Source organism: Rhineura floridana, chromosome 4 (assembly GCF_030035675.1).
Source record: "Rhineura floridana isolate rRhiFlo1 chromosome 4, rRhiFlo1.hap2, whole genome shotgun sequence".
Classification (NCBI taxonomy): domain Eukaryota; kingdom Metazoa; phylum Chordata; class Lepidosauria; order Squamata; family Rhineuridae; genus Rhineura; species Rhineura floridana.
In genome coordinates, this window is record NC_084483.1 from 105,216,672 (window position 1) to 105,228,698 (window position 12,027).

Below are 12,027 nucleotides of genomic sequence, written 5' to 3' on the forward strand. Positions count from 1 at the left end.
TTGTTAGCCAATATAAACTGACAATTGTATTTCCATTTAAGACATTTATTCCACTTTGCCATTCAAAGTCAATCTGTATAAAATATTTTTTTTAATGTAAAAATAATCTTTGTACTGTTATCTAGAGAAGGCTTTCTTTTGACCTAATTTTACAATGTCATCAGGAGATGGTGATTTGAAGTCAAATGGAGTTATTGCTAATAAGGGTCCCGTTTCACTAATTTTTACTTCTTGCATTTGCCTGCTGTATAAGAAAGCCTTATGAAGATTAATAGTTTGACGCTTACATCTCTTTGGGGGATAATGAAGACATAAAGTTATAGCAAAGGCTGATGGTCTTGCAGAGAGGGCCTTTGTCCATGAAACAGTGCCTTCTAAAATATGTGACCTCATTCTCTTTTTGCTCCTCTTCCTTTCTTTAACTACAAACATTTGTTGTCCTTGTTGTAAGAATAAAACTTCAGTTTCTGGAAACGGGGCACCTGACTGTACCTGTACAGGTTCTGGAGATAATGTCGATTTTCTAATAAGAACACTTAGATCAATATCTGAATTCGGAACTGCAGGATGCACTGTTTTAGCTACATGAAGCTCAGAACAGTTGCTTGTTGTTTGAGGCTTATCAAATTCAATGGATTTTGCAATTAAATCTGAAAGTGATAAACTCTCAATCTCTTTTACTGGGGAAGACTTGGAGAATGTCAGGGAAGATAAAGATCCTGACAATTCTGTCATTCCAGATGACATCTGAGGTTGACTGGCTAGTTGGGACAATGGTGAATGTCCTAATTCCATGTCTGTGAAGCCTGCTGATGGATTACAAACACCAGACAAGGGATAACCCTTGTTTGAATTACTCCCTTGATGTTCCTGCAGGAGATCAGCCAGTGATGGACTTTGAGATACGGAAAATGTTGAGCTATTGTCTTCTAAAGTGCTGTTGTATCCTTGGAAGCAGCCTTTATTGTGCAAAACTGAAGGGATATTTCCAAACAGTTCAGTCTTTTCCTTGAGCTGATGACTTACCTCATTATCTAGCATCAAATTCCCAAAAGCATGTATAAAACTAGGAGGACTATCCAAACAGCTTTTGCTCTCTTGATCAGTGTTTTTCTGAAGAAAAGTTAATGCACTATTTTGGGCATCTGCTGAGTCACCTATTTCATTAAGCCTGAGCAAGCCCTTCAAGTCTTCAACTCTTTTACATTCAGACTGATTCCAAGAGACCTTTTCTGATGGCTTTTCTTTCAGCAATTCAGCCTCTGAACTAAAGCTTGCATCACATTCACTGCAAGATCTCAAACTTGTTGTGCTGGGGCTGTCAACTAGTGGGAGCACTGCCTGCTTGTTCAATGGTTCAAAAAGTGATTTGTCATTGTCACCGAAAGTTAAAGGAAGAGCTCCCAAGGATTCACAAGAGAATTTTAAGGTTCTCTTTTTGACTGAAGATGGTTTGACATATTTCGGTTTGAAGGTAATTTTGTCAATTGGAGCTGAAGGATTACAAGGAGATTCAACATTCACTATGAGGCCACCTAGACTACAGCAGGAGCTATTGGAATCTGAAGTGTTTTCTACAGACTCAGTCAAGTTATTCATATTAGAAAGTATTTCTGAGCAAAATAAGCCTTACCTTACAAGAGCCAACAATGCCAAGGGAGATGCAGGGTCAAAGCCAAAACAGTTCCGATTTGTGGTGAAGCAGGAAAGGCAACAGTAAAGTAAAAAAACACGAAAAGGCATTTAATTAACAAACATTGTTAAAACTATATTAGACGTGTACATTCAGTTTTAGTCATGAGTTCAGTTTTGTAACTATGTTGAATTAGACACAACTTTGAAGCAGTAGAAACTTAGCATTACTAAGTTAGAAAATCACTACGTCACAAATATTCTTGCTGTTATCTCTACAATTACCCACGCAACAACTAATTTACAATTTAACCAGTACCTGCTATAATTTTAATTCAAGTTATTTAGCACAATATATAAATTTAATGCTAATTATAATTACAGAAAGCAGCAGTTATCCCTGCAAGAGTAAGGCTTAATGGCATCTTAAACATCTTTCAGGGGTTGTCTCTATATATGCCATCTAGGCTGCAATCCAGTAACATCTGGGAGTAAGTCCCATTGAATCTAATGGAGCTTCCTTCTGAGATGACATGTATTGGACTGCAGTCTTAATATTAACTTTATTTATAAATAGAAAACATGAAAAGAAACAAAAAGCTTCTTATACTGCTGATACAAACTCTGCTCCTGCTGAAAAAGCCACACACTAAATCCCAAGAAAATTAAACATAAACATACCTTTTGTTGCCTTCCCTGCAGTTACAGCATCCTCATTCTTGACCTTCATATTTTGCTTATTGTCTTGGGCAAGTACAGATTCCAAAGCTTGCTGTACATCAAATTTACTGCTCAGTACTGCTTCCACCATCACTTTCTCAGACACAGAGCCTCCAAGCACTTCTCTCATACGGTCAAGACACAAAACAATCTGAGCTAAAAAGAAAAAGAAAAAAGCAAGGACTTTTGCAATGACTTTAAATAAATATTCAGACTTGGATTAAAATTTGAAGAGATGCACTCTAATTTTTTCTTAACTAAATCACAGGCATCTTCTTCCAGGAACGAATATCCCTTCTTTGCCCATCTAGAATACTTTATTTCCCTAAGCAGTATAATAAAGTCATCTGTTTTTAGGACTTCATAAAAGGCTGAATATTTACCAGTATAGTTATTATCAACACAAACAGCATTTACACCAAAGAGGAAAATACACATATTCAGCATTAAATAATTCAACATAATTTGATAAGTCACTTAACAGTACATTTTAAGCATTGACAGATACAGTAATTAACTTCTAAGGTAAACTGCATCTTCTCAGGCCTCAGGATTCAGCAGATGGGTAACCATAACTGCAAGTACTGAAAGTGGGGTGTTAATAAAAATCTGCTAACTACAAGCCTTTAACTTCCTAAGAACTGTGAATACCTTGTGATTTAAAATTCAATACATTTCTAAAAGGCTTTCCACCTACTCAAAACTCTATTATGGAAGCACAGTGAAGAGTGAGAAGCTCTGAAGAACATCAAAAAGTGGGGGGAAATATAAGGTTATACAACATTAGCCTCCCAATAGGCATTTGGCAGTTTTCAGTTGAATAAAGATAGCGAACACAGTGTTGGGGTGCACACAAATGGGAAACTCATGACCCACTAGATGCTGTTGGACTCTAGGTCTCATCAGCGCCAGCCAGCCTGATCAGCTGTCAAGAATGATGGGATCTGTAGTACAATACTACCTGTTGTGCTCCAGGTTCCCCACCCCTGGTCTTAGAACAAAGACTTTGTGAATGATGAACATGCTGTAACAGTACTGACTTATATTTATAATATATGCAATGATTTTGAGAGGTTTGCTGGGCAAAACTTATCAGCAGGATGAGCAAAAGTGGCATAGTGAATGTGGCCTCAAACATCACTAGTCAGCATCTTATCCTTTAGGTACACCCCTCTCCCACAAACACATGCACATATCTTGTTGGGCACTACCATTAACAGGAGAAACAGATATTTAGAAGTATCATGTAACTCTCAAGAACTAGAAATGTAAATTTCAAACCCCTGATAGTTCATGAACTTTATATATGGAAATGGACTGCCTTCAAGTCGATCCCAACTTACGGCAACCCTATGAATCGCGTTTTCACGGTAAGCGGTATTCAGAGGTGGTTTACCATGGCCTTCCTCTGAACTTTATATTTTTTGTTGTTATGTGCCTCCAAGTCGACTGTGACTTATGGTGACCCTAAGAATCAGCAACCTCTGTGTAATGGGAGTTTAATATGACTTAAATGTGAAGTCTGATCTAGATTGTAGCTACAGTTTGCAAACCAAGACAAAAATATTTTAGGCACTTTAAAACAGTTTCTGCTGAAGATTTCCAAGCATTCTATAAGAAACAAAATGTAGACTGAGGATCAGTTAACACCACAGCACCCAGTGATGACCTATAACCATGAACAAATACCTCCCTAAAACAGCTGCTTTAGTAGCTACCCTAGCATGACTATGACGGTGCTTTCCCCTAACCACAGGACAAGGGGGAATCAGCATGCGAGACAGCAACAGACCAGGTGACGTCTCTCACACAATGTTAGCAGCCCACCAAGTTCTTATGCCAAATGGACCAAATGACTTTTAAAACTTGGATCCAGAGATGTCGTATATGGACGTAAAGGCATTTCTGTCTCTCTATACAGTAGGGCCCTGCTTTACAGCGCTTCGCTTTACGGTGCTTCGCTAATGCGGCTGTATTAGAGGCAATTAGACTAAAGCCCCACTCATACGGCGCCAGTTCTGTTTTTACGGCGGTTTTCGGGCATCACACGCCATTCTATTCAATGAGTTCTGCTTTTTGGCGGTTTTTGCCTTTCGGCGGGGGTCCAAAACATAACCCGCCATATGAGTGGGGCCCTACTGTACTAATTTATCATTACTAGAATATTTTAGTCTCTTTATCTCTGTTTTAAAGCTACTGTTTTTTTTCATAGATGTCATATTTGCGCCTTTTTTAATTGTCCAACTGTAATTATGATTTTAATTTGTTATTACTTTGACGTTTAGCTGTTTTTATTTTGTACATTTGTTAGTGGGGAGCTGACAAATTGAGTAAGTAGTCCCAAAATAACAACCACTCAATGCCCATGTAAGTTTCCACAGGCAGATCATATAAAGAGATTTGGGGGCTGGGGGCATGAAGTAAAGTTTTCCTCCCTGTTCTGTCCTCTCCAATCACTGCCTATTGCTAAAGCAAACCCAATTAAGCCAAAGTTTCCTTGGCTTAAGTATGTTCTGGCAACAGGTTTCTATAAAACCATCTGCTGGAACAGACTCAGGGACCATTTAATCCAGCATCCAACATCAAATTCTCATGAAAGGCAAGCCAGGTGTTTCTAGAAAGCCCACAGACAGGGCATGAAGGCACTATCTCCTTAGAGACAGCTGTCAGAGAGACTCTGCAGTTGCTGCCAAAATAACCCTTCCCCTGCCAAAAAAAACCCAGCTTGAGTATTGAAACCTTAGCAACAGCGATAATTACTAGGACCTTTCTAGGAACAGCGCTTATGGAGTGGACGACAGCAATGTTTCCCAATCTGTGGATGACAACCCACAGTGGGTTGTGAAGCCTGTGCACATGGGTCATGGGCTTTGTAAGTAAACCCAAAATAATTATTGCTTTCAATCCTTAACTGGTATGATGAATACCTCTCGCAACTTTGTTTTGTTGGCATACTATAAATAATGCGTTGACGCTTGTAACTAAAGGCAGCACCTGCGCATCAGAGGTGAGCTGTAATAGTCACTCAAAGCAATTCCTTGTATGAGCACCTTGTGGCAAACCGTCAACAGATCTGCTGCTAGTTTAGTTAACAGTTAAGCCAAGGGTGATTTGGTGTTTGCTCAGACCAAACTTGTCCCCTACTTTTCTGCTGAAGACACAGAGAAGTTCAAGTGATGTCACTCTAGTGTCACAAAGTTGTCTCTATCTGTGTAAAAAGAACTCACTGGCCTATCATGAGGTTATCGGAATTTTGGCTTCACATTACCAAAATTACTGTTACCATTCAGTATCCTGAGCTTGGTAATGAATGCCATTTGGTAGTATGTATCTTTGGAAAACAGTTCTTCAGCAATGACTGCTATGAAGGCAAAATACAGTAACTAGGTTTTTAGAATAAATATAGTTAATGGAGCAATATTATGTAGCCAGATGACTGGTACATTCCCATAAAAACAACTGTGAATAACATTGGCAATCTTATAGATATTTCAACAAGTACCACCTTAATAGGGGCATTAACTAAATTTTTGCTTGGATGCCTCAAGTAACGTTTATAAAACAGGCAAATTTGCAGTTAAAAGTGCATGAAGCCGATAGCTGTTAAAAGACCTAAGATCCAAAATTCATGATACAATACATAAATGGGTCACTGTATCAAGTAAGTTTGGACTTGTGGGTTGCCATACCAGAAAGGCTGGAAACCAATGGACCACTGAAGAGACTTTCAACACTAGAACAAAACCTGCTCAAGCTGCATTTTCCAGCCTGAACAAGGCTGGTCTGACAATGTCCCTTGGGCCCACATGACAGTCATCTCCATGCAGCCAGCTTAAACAGGAAGCCAAGGAGATCTGAAGGATGAGCTGTTTAATAGGCAAGAGTAAAGGAAGTGATGCAAAGTCTCCTTCCTTCACCTGTCCTTCTCTCCACATAACAGTTTGCACCTATTAAATATAACAACTTTAATGCAAACTTCATAATGTGATATTACTGTGTCACTTCTTTCACATGCATATGTTCTGGTGGCTACTCAATCACATCAGTTTATTAGTCAACATCGCTGTATTTCTCCAAACCAGCTACGCAAAAGCAAGATCTAAACACAAGATGAGAGTTTTATATTTTCCCCACAATTACCTTTTTCAGCACCAGTTAGCTGGTGACTGGAAATACAATCATTACTATGTCCTGCATCTTCATAGCCATATTCTCCTTCTAATGTCCCGGCATATGCGGAAGGATTATCCCGTCTTGAATAGATAAATTGAGCAGCTATAACATAAACCAACAGTAGAACAGTTTCATTTACATTCAATTGTCCTACAGTTGTCATATCCTAAATATTTTGTGCCAATTTAAGAAATATCTTGAATATTTTTTTAAACATTTGAAGCAAAGCAGCTATTTGTTATTCTAACTACAGTATTTAGGATATATTTTTCTTCACACATTTCAAGTTTCTATAGTTTATCTTATTCTTGCCAATCCAGATTCCTGTTATGATCAACACAAGGTTGTGAACAACTAGCTTGACTTGAGAGTACTTCATCTGAAGACCAAGCTTAACATTAAGTTGTTTTTAGCGTAGTCATATGGTCACAGCTGAATAAAAGAGGTCAGATGATCAGATCAATAGCCGTAAGCGGTAACAAGCAGGTGAATTACACAGACCTGTTCTTCAGGCAGGAAGACTGAATTGGAAATGAATTACAATCTCACCTCTAAAGGTAATTTCAGGCAAGTTGCTTTAGTAATTTGTGCCTCCATTCTTCCTTCCATTCATGGCCTTGCCAAACAATACTGCAAAGTTTTTAACATATGTCAATTCTTTTTAGGCATCTTTACAATATGAAAGTAAAATGCCATTTTGCAACTCAAATTCCTACGGTTACTAACCACATACCCTCTGTGTCAGAGGGAACACCAGACAAAAATGGCTAAATATTAAACTAACCTGTTGAAGGTGAAATGCAATAATCATCCTCCACAGACTGTCCATAGAGATCATCTTCTTCAAAGTCTAAGAAGCAAAAAGACAATTAACCTTCTTACAACCCAATTTTAAATAGCTTTTTAATATACATTGTTATAACAAACAGTAAGCTACATTATAACTCAGACATGACACATCCAAGGGCCAAATGCAGCTCTCCAGGCCATTCTATCTGGCCCTAAAGACTCTCTACAGGCCATTTTATCTGGACTTGCTCTGTGCCCTTCTTGAGTGCTTTTGCATGGCTGGAATGTGTCCTTGAACAGTGATCATGCCGGAGGTGCGGGTGTGTAGAAGCATCTGACATTTGCATAGATGGAACCTAACTTTCAGGACAAATGTAAGAGTTGTGACTGTTGCTCCACTCACTTTTACCTCTGGCCACAGCCACACCCACTTTTGCTTCTGGCTGTATCCACCACCACTGGCACATGGCCAAAAAATGCCTACAAGGGAAGGCATCCTTCTGCCCGAAAAAGGTTCCCTGCTGCAGCTACAATTAAAAGGGACTTCCACGCTCTGGTTTAGGACAATTTAACTTCTGAAATATAAAAAATACAAACTATTCTGTATTAGTAAACCATACTAATTATGATTCAGCAACTACCCTTGCTTCAAGGAACATCAGGTGCCTTCAAATTCTAGTTACTCAAAGTCAGTGGAGTCTAAACTTTCGATTAATGCATGCAGATTACAAATATTTATGTAATACAAGAATACCTTCATTTATCAATTTGTTTGTCTAGAATTTTAATTTTCACGGTATAGTATTTTGCTTCCTTTACAGGAGAATATTTTCTGCTTTGAGAGCCTGAGTCAAAGCTCCAGTTTAAAATGATACACACCTTTAAAAGGTTGTCTTAATTTGGTTAATTAGTATAATTTTTCAGGCTGCAGAGTTTACAAGAGTTTTCATAAACACTAGCCCTAACTTTACAGTTGAACACTCATGAGGTTTCAGCACTGTAAGCTAGTCAGTTTTCATATGACCCTCTCTCTTCAGTAGAGACCAAAACTTGAACTAGATTTTGAAAAGTTTGGTTATTTGTTAGTCTTAAGGTCCCTTTCAAGAACCTATGCTTTCCTTCAAAAGTCCAAAATACATTCTTTTAAAAAAATTTACATGCAAGAGGCCCAAATAATTGTTGCTTTATAGTAGTCTAAGAAGCAATTATGATGTCATAACATTTTGAAAATACAATCTAAAGAGTGACAAGCAACAGCCTGTCACTATTTCCCAATGCTGTAATTTCTGCAATATGATTTTAGGCATCAGTGCTTAAACACGGAGAAATCAAATTCCTAAACTTCAGGACTAAAGCCTAACATTTAAAAATATTATTCCATGGGATATTTGAACAAGAAATGTGTGAAGTATCCATAGCATGAGGGAAGATGATTAATATAAGGGCAGTAATCAATCCAGAATGGTGTTGAAAATGGGTGGGGTGGGGTGTAGAATCTTTTTATGCCAGAAAGAAGGTGTGGGAAACTTTTGACCTTCCAGGTGTTGCCACTGGCCATGCTTTCTGAGGCTGATGGGAGTTGTAGTTCAGCAACATATGGAGGGCCAAAGGTTACCCACATCTGTCATAAAGGAATCATGTTGAGATTGTGCTCATTTTATCTTAAATATTTAAAGACAGATAATTCTGGAAATAATGTTAATAGTTTACAGTGCAATCCTAATCATGTCTGCTCAAGGAGGATGGTTAAAAGGTTCTGCAATACATAAATTACAAATAAAATCTCTCACAATCAATTTATTTCCAAGCCTCATACAACAAAATATCATTTCTTATTGGATAATATTATGATTAAAGTTTAGAAATTTGGCTAGTTTTGACAAACTAGCATTGCACTTTCTTAATGTTTATGCTCTGAAGTCATTGCAATCTCATTTTGGTAAGACATGTTTTAGTATTCCAGATTTTATTTATTTATTTATTTAATTATTTTATTTATGCCCCACCCTTCCTTCTAGCAGGAGCCCAGCGTAGCAAACAGAAACACTAAAAACACTCTAAGATATCATAAAAAGACCTTAAAATACATTAAAACAAAACAACATTAAAAACATTTTTAAAAACTTTAAAAACATTTTTTAAAAAAGGTTTAAAGATATTAAAAGACATATTAAAAGCAATTCTAACACAGACGCAGACTGGGATAGGTCTCAACTTAAAAGGCTTGTTGGAAGAGGAAAGTCTTCAAAAGGCGCTGAAAAGATAGCAGAGATGGCGCCTGCCTAATATTTAAGGGGAGGGAATTCCACAGGGTAGGTGCCGCCACACTAAAGGTCCGTTTCCTATATTGTACAGAACAAACCTCGTGATAAGATGGTATCTGCAGGAGGCCCTCACCTGCAGAGCGCAGTGATCGGCTGGGTATATAAGGGGTAAGACGGTCTTTCGGGTATCCTGGTCCCAAGCTGCATAGGGCTTTGTACACCAAAACCAGAACCTTGAACTTGGCCTAGTAGCTAATGGGCAGATTTTGAATATTATGGTCACAACCTAGCCAAAGTTAAGCACATAACTCTCACCAATTTCAGCAGGAGAGATTTAAGCATGTGTTTAACTTCCCCTTAACACAAACAAGACCCAGAAGTGTTTAGCTTTGGATAGATCCTGCTTTACATGTTGTTTTTCTTCATGGAAGCATTTTGTGTTTCACACTTGAAAGTTATCATATGACCAACGGTTATGGCTCATTCATGGTCTTTCAGTGGAGCAGAAATGTATTTTAAGAAACTTGAAAGCAAGAATTCCTCCATATACCCAGTTATGGCCACCAATATGCCTCTTCTGACCTCACAGGAAAATATAGTATTTCATAGATGTGCCGGATTTAATCGTGTTGATATTATTTTGACTGTTTTTATAAAGTGTTTTTAATTACAGGTCTGTAGTCCAATGGTATAACTATCAGACTGTATTATCTTCCTATATATTGGTGTAATAGAGAACATACAATATTTTGCAATCATTTGTTTTAAGTACAGTACTTATAAATTCTACATAAGTTGTGTAATTACAATATATTAATAAAGCATTATTAAAAACATGTTTTTTGTAAATATTTAAATAGAAAAATTTTGAGGTGTTCAAGGCTAGACCACCCATGTATGGATGTATCTTTAAACCTCCTATATAAATATAGGTTTATAATAAATAATATTTTTCCAATCAGCAGCTGTAAAGTCAAGGTTTCTGCATTGAAGCCAGCAGGATTTTATCTCTTCCTTTCCAACACTGGCCCACCAACTGCCTGTTTACACTCATCTTGTGCAGTAAGAGCCATGCCTTTTTGCTTACAGCAGTAAAAAAGCAACCTATGGCCCTCCAGATATTGGGAATACCACTCCTATTATCTCTGATCATTGGTCATGCTGGCTGGGGATGCTGGGAGTTTGGAGACCAGTAACACCTATAATAGGTTCCTCGCTCTGGGCTTATAGTATCCCAGAGGTACACCCTCTCCAATTGTGGAGTTTCCATATGGTTTTAATTTACTCTCTTCCATTATTTGTCCAGTTCTTAAGCCACAGAATCAAAATGGAAACACTTCTGCCACGGGTAGGATCAAGTGAGAGTTGGGCCCCACCAACTCTTTTGGGGAGAAATGCAGAATAGGAGGAAGGGGGCCACTCGTGAGGATACCTCCTCAAAAGAGTACCTACCCACACAACCCGACTCAACTTGGGCCAACCAGCCTCCCTACAATGGACCTGCCCTCCCTTTTGCTCCCCACCGCCTCTCAATTCTCTCCTCCGGTCCCACTCATCGCCACTTATTCCCCCCTCCCCCGTCGCCGGGCAGATCCTAAGCGTGCTAGTGACGTCACTGACACACACACACACACACACAGAGAGAGAGAGAGAGAGAGACTCCTTTTCGTTCCTTCCTTTCCCTCATCCCGTCACCGGCCTATCAAGTTTGTAGCAGAGGTTCTTTATGAGGAAGAGAGAGGGAAATCTTCACAAGCACAGCAACTCTCTACCTTCGTCGTAGTTATAGCCACGCACGTTCCTGTGCCGGGCCATGGCGAGCGCGCCGATGGCGACCTGAGGTAAATGGGAGAGATTTGACCTGTAATGTCCCTTAGACTTGGCGCCTACAGTATCCCCGGGTCATCATGTTGTTGGTTTGGGCCTATCAGTCCCACCTCACCCTCCACTAGTCGGGCTTCTCGCGCATGCGTCTCTCTTTTTTTCGCCCAACGCGATCAGGAACACGCGTGCGCGATTCCTCGCTACATTTTAACGGCTAGCATCGCGCGTCAGGCTGGAATGGAGAGTGGGACTGACGTACTGCCCCCGTCCGGCCTGACTTGTTGTTTGTTTGAGCTTACCTAGACTACGTCAGATTAACTTCCCGATCGCTCAAATCAGGTGGCCAATCAGAGCCATTCCCTCAATGGCCGTCCTCTGTGTAAAGCAGGTTGTCAGGCCGGCGGATCTTGGCAATTTGCAGATTGAGCATGTTTTCTCAGAAGAAAGTCCCTCTGAGTTCAGTGGTAGCTGCCATACTCTCTCAACGCCACCATCTAGTGTAGATACTCACAAGAGCAAAATAAAAGGGGCACATGCTGCCTTCATATTCATAGTACACATATGCCTCAACTCGACACCAAGGATTAAAACAATGCCCTGTGTAGGGCGTATTTCCTCTAGAGTT

General features: G+C 39.2%; 1 protein-coding gene across 1 annotated transcript in view; it reads right to left on the minus strand.

Moving 5' to 3' along the window:
• The window catches only part of HBS1L (HBS1 like translational GTPase), a 54,600-nt gene extending 42,942 nt beyond the window's left edge, over window positions 1-11,658 (minus strand). The window contains exons 1-4 of the mRNA XM_061623914.1: window positions 11,351-11,658; window positions 7,310-7,375; window positions 6,493-6,627; window positions 2,314-2,508 (exon numbers count right to left, since the gene is read on the minus strand). Coding sequence (XP_061479898.1) covers window positions 2,314-2,508; window positions 6,493-6,627; window positions 7,310-7,375; window positions 11,351-11,393 — 439 coding nt within the window. The 5' untranslated portion in view covers window positions 11,394-11,658. The remainder of the gene's footprint in view (window positions 1-2,313; window positions 2,509-6,492; window positions 6,628-7,309; window positions 7,376-11,350) is intronic.
• Window positions 11,659-12,027: the final 369 nt, after the last annotated feature.